Raw genomic sequence first — 20,124 nt, forward strand, 5'->3', positions numbered from 1 at the left:
ATTTTGTTTTAAGGTAAATTATCTTTTTTGTTTTGATTATTCTTTTACGGTGAGGAGGTGGTGGTGTAGTGGTAACGTCACTTGACTTGAAATCCAAAGACCCAGGTTAATTGCTCTGGGGACATCCCACCATGACAGCTGGTAGAATTTAAATTCAATTAATCAATCTGGAACATAAAGGTAAGCTCAGTAATAGTGACCATGACACATTCATCGATTATTTTAAATACCCAGTCCTGGCCTATATTTGTGATTCACAGCAATGTGACTGACTCAGCCACTGCCTAAAAACTCACTAAATTCATGGGGAATTGGGGATGAACGACAAAAGCTAGCCCTGCCAGCAATGCCCACATCCCATGCAAGAATAAAGAAAAAAAAGGTGATTATTTTTAATTTTTTGCACAATTCACAGTGGAGATTAAAAACCAATATTCCCAAAAGATGTGGTCAGGAAAGGTCTTTTTGATATTTCCCGCAACTTGCTTTAGGTTGGTTCCCTACCATATCAAATGATTATTTTGTAAGTGTTACTTTGTAATTTTATTGGAATCCACTTACATTTGTATCAATAACTTTCTCAAAACAGATGACAATGTAATATATTTTATACACAAATGTACCTATAATCTCAGATTACCTTGGCCAATTCCACATTAAGATCTTCATTTTCTTCTTCAGGGACTGTGCCAAGGTCAATATCAGCACCCAGATCACTAAAACGTCTAGTTTCAAGAGAGGCTGTGAAAATATAAGAATATTGTTATAGTCCCTATTTCCATCTTCTGACTCAAGTCAGGTGTGAAATACATGGTCATTCTTGGGCTAAAGAGTCACTCAGTACCCAGGTCAGTAGCTATCCAAATGTTAGCTGGCGTTTTACAGGCCCTTGTGAATTAAAGCAGTATTAATTAAAGCAGCCATAAATCCTCAGCCCACCAACAAATCCAGAGCACTAATCAGATGCAGGAAGTCTGACAAAATGGGAGCTCTGGCTAGACCCAGTCACAGGTCATCATTCAGAATACAGATGGCAAGGCATTCCTGCTGAGGTCTGGCTGCAGAGATTTCTACCCAGCTCTTACATGAACCATAACATGAGTGGGTGAGGTAAGGGCATGGATTTCCCACAAACTATTGCCAACAATCTGAATCCTGGGATGATTATGTATCAGTACCCTGGTAATTAGACCGGTAGACTACTTTGGGCTGGTTCATTATTAGAAGAGTTGGGAAGAGAGCTAAACACTGAAACCTTTGTGGATGGAAGATATTAAAAAATCTAACTTAATAAATTTTAGATTTATACACAGCTAATTACCAGGGTACTGATGCATATTCATCCCAGGATTCAAATCATTGGCAACAGTGTCTCAGAAATTCATGCCCTTACCTCATTCACTCATATATTATGGTTCACGTCAGAGCTGGGTAGAAGTCTCCCCAGCCAGACCACAGCAGGAATGGTTTGCCAGCTGTATTCTGAATGAAGACCTGTGACTGGGTCTAGCCAGAACTCCCATTTTGTTAGACTTCCTGAATCTGACTGGTGTTCTGGATCTGCTGGTGGGCTGAGGATTTGTGGCTACTTTAATTAAAGTTGGAATCTTGAATATTTTCCAAAGGAATGCAATCCAGGATTTCTAATTCACAAGGGCTGTTTAAAGAAGGCTTCAAATGTACTCTGCATTAATAGCATTCCGAACAATGACCACTGACTGGACCTACTCACTTTTTTGATTGGGGGGCGGGGGGGGAACAATCCTATGGACAGTGCAGAAAAGTTCTTTATGGCAGGGCATGAGCAGTAAATTTTGGAAAGTAGGCTGTCTAGAAAAAAAACGCCATTTGTTTTCTGCATTCCAAGTAAGTATTATATTTGCATAGATGTGAGTGATTTATAAATACAGAGGAATAATCAGTCAAAATAATTAATTATTTAAAAAATCCAAGCAAAATGGGGCTTGTAAAATACCCTTTGAATGCCAAGCAAATTTTGGGAATTCCAGCACTGCATGTGTTTTCCAAACAGAAACATTTTATAACGTGATACAAAAAAAATTTCAGAAATTGTGTCCTGCATGCCAAGCTCCCGCATCAATCCACTAAATTTCAAACTGGATATTCTGACTGCTTGTTTGTTGCATTATATCACCAAATCATGATATTGCATCGAGCACTGGCACAATAATATTTGCATAGGGTAACTTCAAAGCCAGTAATATCCTTCAGAAAGGGTAGAATGTTGATTAAATACTTATTAGAAGTGGACAATTCCCAGGTTCCAATAAGCTGTCAAGAGATGTATCAATTGACATGTACCAACCATTTTAATGTTTTTTTTGATAGCCTTGCTTTGAAACGCACTCACTATTGGAGTAGCAGTGGCAACATTCAGTCGACAATTCAAGGATGTGAAGTGAAGTGGAAATCATCATCTCAGAGCTCTACACTATTGTGTTCATCAGGTTAATAGAACCAGCACCACTCTTATGTGGAACAAATCTATTATACGATTTTAAGTACTAACCTTTAAGTATAAATACAGTTTATACAGAATCTATTTTTCATATTTTTTGTATGTGAAAAAAAGGTTCTGTAAAACTTAGTGCTGCACATCATATTCTACACTGAAGATTTTCTTTAGAAATCAAGAGGACGCCCCAACCACAAATACCTAAAAAAAGTAGTTTCTTCATTTTAATGTGTGAATTAAATCGAATGACTTAAGTTATAAAATGAAAAATTCAATGACACATTCAGCTGAAACAGCATTTCATTTGAAAGCAAATAATGTTGTGGTCCTCAGGGATAGTGGAGTGTAATGTTATGAGACTGCTAATGCATCTACAGCCCATCTAACGTGTGTTCTACTGGATTAAATTACATAGTACACCAAGTAACTGGATTTCAATTACACTACATCCTTGAATAACTGACTTTGAAGTAAGTGGTTTAATACTGGAGCCCGAGGGGGAGAAACTGTTTCGTTGAAACCTGTGCACCTCATCATATCGACTTTCATTAAAAGTTAGATACCATTTTGCCGTCAAGAGCACTTACATTATAAAAATAAATATTTGACTCAATTGAAAACAATTCTCATTAATTTGGTATTTAGAGAAATAACAGGCTCTGTAACCAGTGCAAAACAAGTTAACCTTATTTAAATTGATAATAAAATGTCCATGTCACTTAGTAGTACAGAATTTGAATATCGCTGAAGAGAAATGTTGAAGCTTGCTAAATGGCTGAGCAAATTAGGGCGTGTGTATGCTGCGCATTAACAAGTTATGCAGAATTATTTTTATTAAAAAAATTAAAGCTTATAGTCAATTCCACATGATTACATGGTGCTATATTCTGCATCTGTGGAATGCACTGCCCAGAAAATGCCTTCAATATTGAATTATTGGTGGCAACTCCAAAACTAGACGATGGGCCAAATGGCCTACTCCTGCTCCATTGTCTTAGATAATTTTGTTTGATAAATAAGATCAATAGAAACAGGGTTTATGTTTCACACAAGCCTCCTCCCATTTTACTTCAATTTACCTGGCCGAAACATCCTTCAATTCCTTTCTCCCATCCGTACTTACGTAACTTCCCCTTAATTACATCAGCGCTATTCCATAAGGGAGAAATTTTCACATTCTCACTAAAAGAATTTATTTATGAAATAACATTGTGTGATACTGGTAAATGGAACAATATTCAAAATTAGCTACTTTGAGCAACAAATTATTCTTATTGCTGCTAACCATTACTCAACCAAATTTAAATAATTTTAAAAACAAATCTGAAAATTCCCTAATAGCACAAAATCATCTGTAAGGTACCCATGCAAATTTAGGATTGGCCTGCTTTACATTTCATGCACCAATTATTAACCCAGGATCGAATCAGATGCATCCAAAGGTGCTTTGGAAAGTAAGGGTAGAAAACTGCAGAGGCACTGGCCAAAATTTTCCAGCTACCCTTAGAAGTAAGGTTATTGTCAGAGGATTGGAGAATTGCAAACGTTACACATTTGTTTAAAATAGGGTTTAAGGACGAGTTCAACAATTACAGAACAATTACAATTTAAAATCCTAATTGGAAAGGCCTCTAGAAATGATAATCTGACACTAATTTAAGTCATTGGAAAAACTGAATTAATTAAGGAACGACAACAATAGATTTGTCAAAAATAAAACATGTTTGTTTAATTAACTTGACTGAGATTTGTGACAAGGTAACAGAGAATTGATTTGTTTGATCAACTGCCAATAGATTTCGCAGCAACCTTGACGTCCGTGGAATAAAAGGGGAAATAGCACCATGGGTATAAAGTTGATTAAGTGACAGGACACAGACAGTAGTGAAAATGGTTTTTGGACTGGAACAAGGCATTCAGTGGGTCAATGCCAGGAGCATAGCTTTTCTTTATATTAATGACCTAGACTGGGTGTGCAAGGCACAATTTCAAAATACAGATACAACAATCTACACTGTGAAAGCTGACTTGAAATATTCACAGAATCACTACAGTGCAGGAGGCCATTTGGCCCATTGGCCCTGCACCAACAACAATCCCACCCTATCTCCATAACCTCACGTATTTAGCCTACTGGTCCCCCTGAGACTAAGGAGCAATTCAGCATGGTCAATCCAACTAACCAGCACATCTTTGGAGTGTGGGAGGAAACTTGAGCACCCAGAAGAAACCTACACAATGTTGGTACATCAATACTGATAACTGCATTTGACAATCCACAGATATGCTTTTAAGCATGAATTCCCTCTATTGTATTTTACAAAAGAATCAAGCATCAATGTTGGGTGCACAGGGGAAAAAAGAGAGTAAATTGATCATTGTACAAGAGTAATGCAAAGTGTGGTGCCAAGACCTGGAGGGCAAGAGGGGTTTTTGTATTGAATATTAGATTGGCTTCTGTGAACACCAAGGCCTGAAATTTTGTGTAGAAGAACTTCTCCATTGTTGTGAAAATAGTGTCATAGATTCAAATCTGGAAGTCCCACCAGTGAACCTGTCCCCACCACAAGGGATAGGGAAAGGGGAAATGGTCAGTTTGCATTTTTCACCCCATGATTCATGGGAGCACCTGCACATGTTAAAGTACAATCATCTTTAGCCCAGTTTTAGCTGGTGGGTTGTTTGAAACACGATTTCTGTACTTCAGACCTATCATGAGGAAGTCCAAGGTTGGCATATAAGTTGGAGTTAAGGTGTCCTTTGACAGAAATAAAGTATCCTTTGAGGGAGATAAAGTGCCCTTTGGAATTATTAAAAGTAGGCACGAGTGTGTAAAAAGTGGATGAACTCAGTAGAACTGTCAAGCAAGCTGTCAAAGCACAATTGAACTGTCAAGTTGTCAAGGGATTTAACCCTCCTGACTTTCCAATTTAAAAAACTGTCCAGCAGATTAAATAAGTCTGCTTGCTATTTCACTGTTTGTTCGCATAAGTCTGAGGGTTGTCATAGGATTTGTGTTGAATGACTGATTTCATAAACTATTATCACAGTGGGATGGTTGCCTGTTCACAGTTTTGACAGCTGTACATGCTTCTAAAATCTTTGCAGTTGGACTATGAATACAAATATTTGTTGTTAAATGGCTGTTTGTTATTTGGATTAGATAAACTGAACAAATTTAAATGTAGTGAAACAAAAACGGGTAAGTCTCAACAGGTCTGTCAGCATTTGTGGAGAGAATAGAGCCAACGTTTCAAGTCTGGATGACACTTCATCAGAGCTTAAATATAGGAGAACATTTTCAATCAATTTTTTTAAAATAGTGAATTCATCAACACACAGAATTTTATTTTATTTCCTCTCATCTTGGATCCAGAAGTCTGCCCATGGTGAATACCAGGTGAGCTGGCATGGAGGGTGTAATGGAAAATGGTGGTTGTGGGAGGACATGGGTTGGCATGAGTTTGTACTAAGTTGGTACGTGGCTATAACAGACCGTGGGGTGAGTGGAGGGGCATAGGCTGCCATGGAGAGTATGATAGTTCATGGAGGTGCGTAGACAGGCATAGGCTGGCACAGTGGGTATGAAAGGCCAGGAGGCAGGTGGAGAACATAAGTTGGTACAGGAGGGAAGGAGGATCCAGTGAAAGGTGGGTGGGGGCCATTGGTTGGCATAGATGGAGCATGGGATGTATATGTGCGGGAGGTGAGGACTCGAGGGCTGAATTTGGGTTTTTTTCAACTCGTACCAAGTGCCAGATCACCAAGGCCATTCTCTCAGCCTCTGAACTGTTTCTGGGGTCAGCAGGCACGACACCCATTAGATCTCTCCCTGGACAAAAATCAGAACTTCCAGGGAGGTTTTTCAGGAGATTTGTGAAGTCAGGAATTCTCCCGACTCTGCACTCCTAATCCAGGAGTGACTACTTAGACCCATGAGATTGATTTAGTAAGGCCTAAAAATCTGTGGATTAAGCTTGGAAAAGAGGAACCAAAAGCTTTTGGGAATTGAGTCTGGTTGCACAGCTGAAGTAGGGAAAGGGTTAATGGATTTTGTACCTAGAATACGTCACAAACATAACTAACCCTTCATCATGACTGATCTTCTCAAGCTTATACTGCTCCTGGCAGTAATATAAGTTATTTGTTCATATATTACATGCTTTAACACTCATTTTTATAAAGATGGATAGTTTAACGTGGTTGTTATTTTGTAGACTTTGTGAATCTTACCTATTTGTGTTAGTTGTGCATCGTTACACAGATGGTAGTTTACGATACCTTTTGACAACTGCTGATGGCAGATCGTGATACCAGCTTTTAACAGGAAGAGTCCTGCTGGGACAGCTGCGATCACACAAGTAACTTCAAAGACAGGGATGCCGGTACTGTTGCAGAAGGGATTTGAATCGTGACCGGATTAAGCTTGTGTCCTGACTGCAGGACTATAATTCCTGATTAACTCTGGGGCTGCATCACAACCCAGGAAGGAAGAACCGAAGGTCTGGCCAGAATTGGAACTTTGAATTGTGATTACTGCTGGAGCTCAATATATAAGTGTCCACTTGTGTTTGTGTTCTATGAGAAATCTGGCAGTCCGGGCTGGAACCAGTTTCTCCCAAAGCTTTGCAATAAAACCACTGTATTTTGACTCACTAACAGTCTCAGAGGTATTATTTTACCTATAACACAGCTCCATTGTAGAAGCACACTCTTTGCACATTAACTGTGACAAGAGACTCAGGTGCAATTGGGATTCTCCATGATTGACTGAGACTCGAACTCTGAAGCATCAGAGGAAGGTTCATGCTAGTTCAGAATCTGAGGTCCAGTGGAATGTTCTGTACATGGAGTAGGTAGAATAGGTGAACAACTGAACAGGGTTAAAAAAAGATATAATTTAATTGAATTGTTTAATGTTTTAATAATTTGGTTACATGTTTTATCTTTATGAATAAAATTTGTGGTGGGGAACCATCCTGATAACTGAACAATACTGGACTACGATGGAGTGGACAGAGCTAAACTCAAATAGATAATAACCCACTGGAAACCAAAAAAAGCGGGATGGAATATGAAATTAAACCATATACCATGAACCATAGAATAGAATTCATACAGTGCCATTCAGCCCACTGAGTCTGCACCAACAACAATCCCACCTAGATCCTTTCCCTGTGATCTACAACCGGTGGATGCGGTGTTTTTAGATTTCCAGAAGGCGTTTGATAAGATGCCCCAAAAAAGGTTGCTGCAGAAGATTAGGGTACATGGAGTTGGGGGTAAGGTGTTAGTGTGGATTGAGGATTGGTTATCTATCAGGAAGCAGAGAGTTGGAATAAATGGGTGCTTTTCTGGTTGGCAGCTGGTAACTAGTGGCATGCCGCAGGGATCGGTGCTCGGGCCTCAATTGTTTACCATATACATAGACGATCTGGAGGAGGGCACTAAGTGTAGGGTAACAAAGTTTGCTGATGACACGAAGACGAGTGGGAAAGCAAATTGCGTGGAGGACTCAAAGTCTGCAAAGAGATTTGGATAGGCTCAGTGAGTGAGCAAGGATCTTGCAGATGGAGTGTAACACTGACAAATGGGAGGTTATCCACTTTGGAAGAAATAATAGTAAAATGGAATATTATTTAAATGGTGAAAAATTACAACATGCTACTGTGCAGAGGGGCCTGGGGGTCCTTGTGCATGAACTGCAAAAACTCAGTCTGCAGGTGCAGCAGGTGATCAAGAAGGCGAATGGAATGTTGGCCTTTATCGCAAGGGGATAGAATATAAAAGCAGGGAGGTCTTGCTGCAACTGTAGAAGGCACTGGTGAGGCTGCAACTGGAGTACTGTGTGAAATTTTGGTCCCCTTAATTGCAAATGGATATAGTGGGCTTGGAGGGAGTACAGAGGAGGTTCACCAGGTTGATACTGGAGATGAGGGGGTTAACTTATGAGGAGAGATTAAGTAGATTGGGCCTGTACTCACTGGAGCTTAGAAGGCTGAGGGGTGATCTTATAGAGACATATAAGATAATGAAGGGGCTAGATAGGGTAGAGGTACAGAAATTCTTTCCACTTAGAAAGGAAACAAGAACTAGAGGGCACAGCCTCAAAATAAGGGGGGGGGGGGGTCAGTTTAGAACTGAGTTGAGGAGGGACTTTTTCTCTCAGAGGATAGTGAATCTCTGGAATTCTCTGCCCATTGAAGTGGTGGAGGCTACCTCGTTGAATATGTTTAAGTCACGGGTAGATAGATTTCTGATCGATAAGGGAATTAAGGGTTATGGAGAGCAGGCGGGTAATGGAACTGATCCACTTCAGATCAGCCATAATCTTATTGAATAGTGGGGCAGGCTCGAGGGGCTAGATGGCCTACTCCTGCTCTATTTCTTATGTTCTTATCTCACGTACTTATCCTGCTAATCCCCGACACTAAAGACAATTTAATTTAGCAACCAAACCCGCACATCTTGGACTGTGGGAGGAAACCAGAGCACCTGGAGGAAACCCACGCAGACACAGGGAGAACATGCAAACAACACAGTCACCCAAAGCTGGAATTAAACCCAGATCCCTGGCTTTGTAAGTCAGCAGTGTTAACCACTGTGCCACCCGATAAACACTCAGCTGACACATCTTATTTCATCATCTTCCACATTGTCTATTGCTTCTTTCCCCAGAACCTGCATGATTTCCTTCTTCTAAATTGCAAAAGGTTGCAATTTCAGGCTACCTCACCCCCACAACCCGCCCTGTCATAATCTCTCTCAGCTGTTGTGTGGTGTCTGGAAGTCAGAATGATAAAACCAAGTCTGTTTGCTCCTAAGGCTACAGAAAATGCAGACATTTGCACGCAGGTTGCAACAGATGTAATGTCAGATGTATTTCACAAGTAGCAAGAGAAGTTTTTTTTAAATAGGAAGTTTAATAGGATGTAAGTTTTCTAGCACAATGCAAGGAAGTGGCTACAATAAACTGAAATCTGCTGAAGATACCTTCATGTGTAGGCATTGCGATAATGAAGTTTTAAGACATTATACTTCTCAGGTAGCAAATAAATACAGGACAATGGTTTAGATCAGATCATTTAATTAAATCTGTACAACCTGTCGCTGCAGAGCAATACAAACCAATGAGTCACCATCATAACAGCAGGTCATCTTGCTTGATGTAAACAAAACTAAATATTACAGAGTAAGAAAGGATATGTGGTGAGTGAATTGGAACCAAAGGTTAGTGGGGAAAATGGTAACTGAACAATGGGCTACCTTCAAACAATAGATAATTCAGACTCAATGGAAGTATATTCCCTTTAAAGGAAAAAGTAGGGCAAACAAATCCCGAGTACCCGGATAACAAAACAAATAGAGATTAAGATGAAAAATAAAAAGAGTGCTTACAATAATACAACGGAGAACCAGGCTGAACATGGAAAGTTCAAAAGGAAAGTGAAAAAACAAATAAGAGAGATTATGAAAAGACTGTCAGCTAACATAAAAACAAACCCCAAAGGCTTCTAAGCGTATGTAAATAGTAAAAGAGTGCTAAGAGGAGTAAGGCTGATTTGTGGCCAGAAGTGGATTTACAAATGGAGGCAGGCGCATAGCTGAGGTATGAAATGAATTTAATTTACACCTGTTTTCATCTAAGAAGATTTTGCGATCCAGGCCTTGGTGAAATAAGAGGTAATTCAGACACCAGAAGGATTTAAAACTGACAAGGAGGAGATCAGGCACATATAGGCTTAACGTGGGACTGAGTACAGCACTGCCCACACAAATGTAAGGGAACATGTGACCAAATCCAGGGATTAGTGTAGTGTTGGACAGAGCTACGTGTAGTATCAAGCATGGAGATAGCTCTTAGCTTGAACTCTTTGCTATATGTGTGCATAGCTTTTGTAGATAATTAATATGTACAGTTAAACTACTTAAGATTACAAAGACTTCATTAAAAGCTATTGAATGATATCTAACAATACACAACAAGAATGAGCAGCTACAAATATAAAATGACTAATCAATCCAACTGGGAATTCAGAAGATACATCTTTACCCATGCAGTGGTTATTTCAAAACGTGCAATCATAAGGAGGCAGCTGGCTTAGGAACATTTAAAAGCTAAATAAATATATTAAGGAAAGAATTAAATGAAGGAAGGTGGAAGGAGGCCCCTGAGGAACATAAAGGCATAGCTCTGTTTTTAATGCTGTAAATACAATGGAATAGTATGCAATATTATTCTAATCATTTCCTTGCCTCAGCCATTGAAGTTAAAACAAACTGCAGTAAACAATCTGACAGCTATTCATTCGTGCAGCCATTTTAAATTATTTATTACTAAACATAAGAAATGTAAGAAACAGTATGAGAAGAGGCTGCCAGCTATTACAGAAAAGAACCTAAAAATATTCTATCAGCATATAAATAGTAAAAAAGTTGCAAGAGGATTGGGGCCACAAAGGGGATTTACAAGTCAGGGGGCATAACTGAGGGGCTAAATGATACTTTTGTATCCGGCTTTACCTTGAAAATGCTGCCCAAGGCAGTGAAAGACAAGAAACATGGATGGGCAAAACATTAACAGAGGACACATTAGATAGGCTGGCTGTACTTAAAGTTCATAAGTCACCAACATCAGATGAAATGCACTGAAGGATACTGAGAGAAGTAAGGGTGGAAACTGCAGAGGCACTGGCAATAATCTTCCAATCCTCCTTAGACACAGAGATGGTTCCGGAAGATTGGAGAATTGCAAATATTACAGTCTTGTACAAATAAAGGATACAAAGATAAACCCAATAACTGCAGGCCACATATTTTAACTCGTGTTGGGGAAGCTTTTAGAAATGATAATCTGGGACAAAATTAGAAGTCACTTGGACAAATGTAGGCTAATTCAGGAAAGCAAGCATGGGGTTGTTCAGAGAAAATTATGTTAAACTAACTTGTTTTTTGATGAGATCACAAAGAGGGTTGATCATGGTAATGTGATTGATGTGCTATGCATGAAAAAGCACTTCATCAAGTATCATATAAAAGGCTTGTGAGCAAAGTTAGAACAAATGGAACAAAAGGGACAATAGAAACAGATATAAAATTGGCACAGTGGCAGGAATAAGACAAGTTGTGAATGAATGTTTTCAGATTGAAAGAAGGTATATAGTGGGCCTCCTCAAGATTGGTCTTAAGTCCTATCTTTTTCCTGCTATATATTAATAATTTCAAAATTTACAAACAACAAATAATTTGGAAGACTGTGAAATGTGAGGAGGACCTAGACAAGTTAGCGAAACAGGCAAATAATTGGCAGATGAAACTTAATGCAGAAAGTGTGAAGTGTTTCATTTTGACCAAAGAGAGAAGCAATACAAAATAAAGAGTACAATTCTGATGGGGTTCTACGTGAACTGATCATTCAAGGTGGCAGGGCAGGTTGAAAAAGCAGTCAATAAAACTCTGTGCATCACACCTCAGGAAGGATGTGAAGGCAATAGGGAGGGTACAGAAAAGATTCATGAGAATGGTTCCAGGATTAAGGAACTTTCACATCGATAGACTGAAGAAACTGTGGCTGTTTTCTTGGAAAGGGTTGAGAGATTTGATAGAGGTATTCAAAAACAGTAGGGGTCCAAACAGGGTAAATAGGAAAAAACTGTTCCCGTTGGAGAAAAGAATTGAGAATCAGGGGCACAGGTTTAAGATGAATGACCAAAGAAGCAATGGCATGATAATGGCAAGAATAATCTTTTAAAATTTTTAGAAGCGCTCTAATGAAAATATATGAATCAGCCCTTTCTTGTGATTATCATATTTTGATTAGTGATAACACATATTTTTGAAGGTACTAGCAGACAACCAGGAGCCAGAGACTTGTGTTTAAACCAAAGACTCTATTTTTCCACCTAATTTTCCAGCCAGTTAAGTAAACAATTGCACTATATCTACACAAGTGATTTTGCAGGCACTACCTGAGCGTGTGATGAAGGCAAATTAAATTGTGGATTTCAAAAAGATGATTATCTTAACAGAAAAAAATTGCAGGGCTATGGGGGAAAAATGGGGGAGGGTAACTAGGTGAGTTGCTCTTACAGACAGCTAGTAGACATGGGCCTGTGTCGTAAATGACCAAAATGAAACACTTCACACTTTTCTGCATTAATTCTAAGATTCTATGAATAGAATTTCAAAATTAAAACCCAGCAACTGAACTCATCTACATCAGCAAAATTATGAGGATAAATGTTTCACGTACAAAGAAACATGCTTAAGCAAAAGCTTCTTGTGAACTTTTATGGGATGTCTCCACAAGTTTGTTTTGGGACAGGAAAGAACACATTTATTGTTTATTGCACTGCATCCGAAAGTTTTGAGAGAATGAAGCAGAAAGAACAGAAATAATAAAGGAAAACAGAAATTTGTAAACATTAAAACAGAAAAATAATTTGTTTTAAAATCATTAGAAGCGCACACTCACAATCAGTCTTTTCTTGTGGTTATTGCATTTATACCAGTGATTAAACGTGTTTATAAATATACCAGCAGACTCCCAGGAGCCAGAAACTTATGTTTAAACCAAACTCTATTTTCCACCTAGTTCTCCAGCCAGACTAATGTAAACAAGTGCGCTATATTTACATAAGTAATTTACACTCATGCTTAGTTACAGTACCAGCTGATTATGAAATCGCTGTGCTTTTATTGAGATTGGAGTTAAGATACAAGGTTGAGGCAGACAAACAAATTTTACCTTGAGTCTGGTCAGAACTATATTGATTTCCAATCACTTCAGGAAATGCTCAGTTTAACACTGGGATTCAAGGTTGGAAAATAAAGTTCTGTTACCTAACACTGACATTCCTCATCTCAAGAACAGAATTTAATGTTGGCATTGTACCAAATTATAAACTGCATCTGTATACCTTCCTAGATATCTATCTTAGGTGAGTGATAAGAAATTACAATTGGCAAGTTTCAAGAAACTCATGATTTATACAGGATGCATATGTTACAGGACGTGTTATTCCTTGAAAAAGTGATTAAATTCAAAAACAATTCGTCGGCTGTTAAATACTTTGGAGCTTCTCAAGAATATGAGAGACGCTACACAAATACAAGTTTCTTCTTTGAACACCAAGCTCAAGTATTTCTTTCCCAAATGCCTTTGGAGTGGAGGAAAAAGGTAACCTTGAGTGCTTACATCCGATGACCTATCTTCCCCAAAATTAAACGATTTAAACATTTTGTGTTGGCACAATTGGTGCAACATTTCCCATTCATTCATCCAACCATTCCACATGATTTTACAGCAGTCGATTCAGTGCTCATCTCTTGTCTTAGCCGATAATACTTGGCGTGGGGAGGGGAAAGCAAACGCAACTGCAACTCCGAGGCGACACAGCCCTCGTGCAACAGCAAGACCCAGTTTATTTTAATATTGTTGGTGATCCACCATGGGAGAGTAAGTCTGTGAAATGAATACAACCAATGCTAAATTTGAAAATAAGAAACAATTTTAAATTGGGTTGTGATTAATGGTATTTTAAGAGGCACAACCTGAACTCAGACACTACCCTCAGCTGCTGGACAACCTGTTTTAATGGCAAGGTGACACACACACTTAGCGCAGTTGGAAGGAAACCTTATCCGGATAACATTCCTGCTGCAACAGGAGGTTTTGGGAAGATGAAAGAAAACATTTGGAGAATTATAATAACGGATTATTTCACAACCATTTCAGTTTGGCATTTCTAACCTCGCTCCTGATAACTTCTGGTGGCTCGTCGAGAATGTGGACAGAGAGGGGCTCCGAACTTCGACACACACACACACACTCACTTACCTCGCTCAACAGGCTCCATCGGCCTCTCTCCCTGCTCCGGGAACAGGTCGCCCTTCTCGGCCGCCGCCCCCACCCGACTTCTTCACAACGGACTGCGCTCTGCTCCAGGCAAGCTTCAGACTCGGAGGACTCGCATTCTCAATGGGCACAACAGCGCCGCCGCCGGTTGGAGGAATCGCAATTCTCAATGAGCAAAACAGCGCCACTGCCGGTTGGAAGACTCGCACTCTCAGTGGACAGCGCTGCCGCCGGTTAAGGATGAGCAACTCGCAATGGGCACAACGGCGCCGCCGCCGGGTGGAGGACTCGCAGACACAGCAGCGCCGCCGATGGTTGGATGACTCCTATTCTCTGGACACTGCCGCCGCTGTTGGTACAGGTAGCGCATGGGTGACAATTGACACAAGTACATAAGAACAAGGACGAGGCTATTCATGCTCTCGATCCTGTTCTACCATTCAATTGGATTATGACTGATTTGTATCTCAACTTCAATTATCCACCTTTACTTCCATAACCCTTTACAACCGTTTGCTGAACAAAATTCTTTTAATTACCATTTATCAAAGTGTTTAAAAGTTTATTTTATTCCATTTAATTTCAAGATGTGGAGATGCCGGCGTAGGGCTGGGGTGGGCACAGCAAGAAGTTTCACAACACCACGTTAAAGTCCAGGTCCAGGTTGGGCCTGTTGGACTTTAACCTGGTGCTGTGAGATTTAAAAATACAGGGAAGTGAATGAAAGCAAATGTTTTAGAAAGCAATACATGAAAGAGGAATTATTATCCAGGAATAGATTTAGTTTAAATGAAATCCTAAACAAACTTTTGTTGTGAGTGAAAACCTGGAGTCACAAAGCCTGGTAGTATATCCCTTGAAACTTAAAAGACAATCCTAGATTCTTATATATTTTTAAAAAGGCCCGTAATCCAATTGAATCTTTTTTAAGTGAATTTCTTAACCTTAACATTTTTAGAATTTTCATTTAACGATTTTAATTAACGGGTGCAACTAATCAAAACCATTATTCTGCTTCCAAAGGTTACTTAGAATTAGAATCATAGGATGGTTACAGTACAGGGGAACACCATTTAATCCACTGTGACAATAACTGTTCTCTCGGCAGGTCCCACTCACCAGCCGTCCTGCCTGCGCACCCCCCACACCCCCCAGTCACCCTGGAAATTGTTTCTTTTCAAATAATTGTCCATTTCACTTTTGAAGGCCGTGATTGAATCTGTCTTTATCCTAAGCAAAGAATTCCAGATTTTAACCACTCACTACGCAAGAAAAAAATTATTTTCTCATGTTGCTGTTTTTTTCTTTTGCCAGTCATTTTAAATCAGTATCCTCTGGACCTCAATTCTTCTGGTTTCTCCCGCCTCTGCTCTGTTCAGAGCCTTAAGATATCCTGTACCTCTATCAAATGTCTTCTTAATCTTCAGTTCTCCAAGAACATCCCCAATTTCTCCAGTCTCCTATCACCACCGCTGAAATTCTTCCGACCTGCAACCATTCTCCTGAGTCTATTCTGCACCTATTCCTCAATCTGCCCTTCCATCTTCAACAATTTGTCCACATATTATCCCCAGGTCCCTCTGCTCATACAGCCTCTTGAGAATTGTGCCCTTTATTTTATTTTGTTCCTCATCATTCTTCCTACCAGAACGAATGACTGCACCATAAAGTTTGATGCATCCGAACACCGGTACCATAATATATTTTGTTGTCACTACACTTGAAGCAGTCTTGTATAAGCTACATGGAAATCTTTATTAATGATGCTTAGGTAGATATATAGTACAATAGGCCTGGAGACGACCCCATAACTAGGTCCACACGCATTGCTGTTCATTTCAAAACCAGCCTCAGTTCTAGACCATGTGCTTTCTTATATCACAACGTGGGCGGAACTAAACTCAGTCTCGTATTAGTCCTTTGGTTACCAGGTCTACACAACAGATCCAATAGCAGCTAGGGATATTTTCCGATGGGCATTTAACCTAATTATAGATTGGATACTTCAGTTCGAGAAGCTTGTTTATTTATTGGTGATATAAATAATTATTTCAATATGATCCAGAGTTGTGTACTTTTTTGTTCAACTGCAAATTTACCATAATTATAAGGATGCTTGAAAGAACCGACGCAGCAACAAGATAAGCCTTTGCCAAAGTATTTGTGTGTTTGCTGGGTATGAACGAATAGAAAATTAATGGAGAAGATGAATAATTGAAATCTCATCTTAATGCTAAGCATTTACTGAAACCATAAATATTTTCTGAAGTAAGGGAGAAGCATCATAAAACATTTATTTCATCAAATAATTAATAACCATCAATCTACAGCCAATACAGAATGGACACAAGTTCAGTGAACACTTATTCTGGTGCTTTAGGTGGTTTTCAGTGTACAGTACAAAATGCTCTTAGCAGAGTGTCATAATAAATGTATAATTATCATTTTTGCACTGAAGATTCCCATTGGATTGTAGCAATGAATGTAACACTAAATGTTTATTTGTTTTGGTGACACATTTCCATGGGAAGATAAACTTCTCAAATATGATTTTATTTTATATTGATCTTGTTTAAAGTTTGTAGGATTAAAATGTTGCACCTTTTTAATAAAAATAAATTTTAAAAGTTTGATTGATTTTTCAATTTTAAATGCTTTACCTAAGAAAGAGCATATTTGTCTGAAAGGGCACCTCTTACGTTGCATTGCATTCATTGGGTAGGTTCTAAATTTATTCCTGAAGAATGAATTTAAAAAAACAAGTTGCCTTGTCCTTGGAACCCAGGTCTCCATCTGCACAATTGTCACTGATGTTACCAGTTATGACAGAATCATCAAAATCATGAAGTTATAACGAAGTAAATAATTATGCATTTTTTCACTGGTAGACCAATAACAAGAGGATACACATAAAATATTCAGAAATAGAACTAAAGAAAGGCTTTATATAGTGGTTTTCTGAAGCATATTCCATAAATTATTTTCAAAGGGAATTTTAAAGTCTCTTGAAAAAGGGGAATATAAAATGTCACGGGGAGTGAGGAGGAGAGTGAGATCAGGTGTGGACACAGCTGAGGAAAACACTTTGGATGGGTAAATGACTTATTTCTGTTACATACCATTGGGCTGAATCTTATCAGAGAGGCAGGGGTCCACTCGGGGAATCCTTGGCTGCATTATTTGGCAATTAACTGCCTGGTGCCAGGAATCCCATCTCAAAAAAAATGAGGCCCTCCTCAAAGAGCTGCTCCCAATAAAATGGAACAGTGGCCACTATCCAGACAAACAGATGGCAACCTCTCCACGAGGGAAGTAGAGTCAAGTGTCAGTATGGCTGTCAGGCAGATCCTGACAAAGGTGGGGTTCTGATTAGTCAGGGGAGGTGCGTGATTCCGCAGGAGTGGTCTTTGTTGGCCAGATAGGACTGTCCCCTCCCCTCAGCACTCATGGAGGCCCTAGGATTTACTGAGAGTTCTGCCCATTTAGCAGAAGGCCTATTGGTCACTAGTGTCAGCAGCTGTGGGGAAAGGCCCTTAAGGGCCTCAATTGACCTCTGGGAAGGCCGTCTTCCACTTTCCTCAGCACTGATCAAAATTCATAGCATTGGGAAGGAAATGGGCTCTCCACTCCCACTTTCACTCACCTTTTATGATCCCCTCCTTTCTCTGAGCTTTTAGAGGGCATCTAAAATTCATCTTGTGACAACCTTCTGACTCACAGCAAATCTGGTACCAACTGAGATAAGCTGATAGTCAAAGAGGAGGTGGAGGAAAAGAAGTGGGGAAAATTTTAGAAAAACATGAATAGTGACTTCTGGCAACCTTCCATCTCATGAGATGATGGCTTGCACCCTGCTGGTCAACTCTGTGCATAACATAACATGACTGCACTAAAAGTAACCTAATCCAGATGCTTCCAGCCTTGCTGAGTTTTTTCCAGCACCTTCCATTTTTATTATGCAATAAAGATGGTCAGGAGTTATATATTTTCTTAATGACATTATAAGTACTTGCAGTTTCTGTTACTCCTGTACTGGTATTAAAGCACAACTTTCCACGAAAGCTTCTCATTTGTTCAACCATACACCTTCACCATAATTCCTTCTCTCTCAGGTAAATCCCTTAACCCAGAATATAGTACCACAAATTTATTTGGCTCCACATACACAATCAAACTTTACATATTCTCCTTTATTAAAATCAATTTATAGGTGAACATGGATCACCCCTGCTCTCCTCGTATCCTGTTTCTCCATGGCATCTTTCTTTCTTTCTCTTATTCTAACACTCCTCCTAACTGAAGCATTGAGAGGTTGTAGGATATTCCTGTGCTGTAAGAGACTCATAGAATTGAGGTGACCTTCCTCTTATCACAGCTTGGTCCTGGAAGGGAGCTGCTGCTGGATGGATCTTTTCAGCACTTTTCTACCTGGGTGGTCTTCCTGTATACCACTTGCAGATGTCTCTGAGGGTGAAGGTGGGACAACTGGCATGTGCTGCTGGCTACAGAAGCAGAAACCTAACATAAAGAACAAAGAAAATTACAGCACAAGAACAGGCCCTTTGGCCCTCCAAGCCTGCACCGACCATGCTGCCCGACTTAACTAAAACCCCCTACCCTTCTGGGGACCATATCCCTCTATTCCCATCCTATTCATGAATTAATAAAGATGTTCCTTAAAAATCACTACCGTATCTGTTTCCACTACCTCCCCTAGCGTCGAGTTCCAGGCTTCCACCATCCTCTGTGTAAAAAAGCTGCTTCATACATCTCCTTTATACTTTGCCTCTTGCATCATAAACCTGTGCCCCCTAGTAACTGATTCTTCTACCCTGAGAAAAAGCTTATAATTATCCACTCTGTCCATGCCTCTCATAATCTTGTAGACTTCTATCAGGTCGCCCCTCAACCTTTGTCATTCCAGTGAGAACAAACCAAGTTTCTCTGACCTCTCCTCATAGCTAATGCCCTCCATACTAGGCAACATCCTGGTAAACCTCTTCTGCACCCTCTCCAAAGCCTCCACATCCCTCTGTAGTGTGGTGACCAGAATTGGACACTATATTCCAAGTGTGGCCTAACTAAGGTTCTATAAAGCTGCAACATGACTTGCCAATTTGTAAACTCTATGCCCCAGCCGATGAAGGCAAGCATGCCATATGCCTTCTTGACTATCTCTCCACCTGTGTTGCCACTTTCTATGTTCCTGCAGGCCTAATGGCAGGTAGCAAATACTGGAAAACACGAGAGGCAAATTAGATAGGACAGTGTTGCACAATATCAGCGAATGTGGATGGCACTCCTTGCTTGGGGGAGAATCTTGACAGACAATGAAATTTCGGTACCATTGTATTACTGGCAATGTAATGTTAAATACAATATATACATTTACTTCAAAGTCTGTACATGTGGAAGAGAAGACATTACTGAAACTAATCTAGTGCATGTTACAGTTGCAGCATTTGTTCTATTACCAGATGAAACTAATATAGCTCACTGCAGCCCCCTACTGGTAGTGGCTATGCACTGGCCCTTTTATTTAAAGGATTTTCAAACTTTAATTCTACATGAATACACATACATTTACATAAGAACATGAGAACATAAGAAATAGGAGCAGGAGTAGGCCATCTAGCCCTTTGAGCCTGCCCTGCCATTCAATAAGATCATGGCTGATCTGTCTTGGCTCAGTTCCACATTCCCGCCCTCTCCCCATAACCCTTAATCCCCTCGCTTATCAAAAACCCATCAACCCGCATCTTAAAAATATTTAGCGAGGCAGCCTCCACCA

General features: G+C 39.7%; 1 protein-coding gene across 3 annotated transcripts in view; it reads right to left on the bottom strand.

The window, feature by feature from the left end:
• tpd52l1 (tpd52 like 1) overlaps nt 1-14,456 on the bottom strand; it is a 41,287-nt gene extending 26,831 nt beyond the window's left edge. For 2 of the 3 annotated variants that reach the window (XM_080192518.1, XM_080192517.1), the window contains exons 1-2: nt 14,316-14,456; nt 641-741 (exon numbers count right to left, since the gene is read on the bottom strand). In XM_080192518.1, the coding sequence (XP_080048644.1) occupies nt 641-741; nt 14,316-14,334 (120 nt within the window). In that variant the 5' untranslated portion in view covers nt 14,335-14,456. The remainder of the gene's footprint in view (nt 1-640; nt 742-14,315) is intronic. The other variant, XM_080192519.1, reaches the window with a different exon arrangement.
• Between the last annotated feature and the right edge of the window lie 5,668 nt (nt 14,457-20,124).

Source organism: Carcharhinus amblyrhynchos, chromosome 7, assembly GCF_965287045.1.
Source record: "Carcharhinus amblyrhynchos chromosome 7, sCarAmb.v2.hapA, whole genome shotgun sequence".
Taxonomy (NCBI): domain Eukaryota; kingdom Metazoa; phylum Chordata; class Chondrichthyes; order Carcharhiniformes; family Carcharhinidae; genus Carcharhinus; species Carcharhinus amblyrhynchos.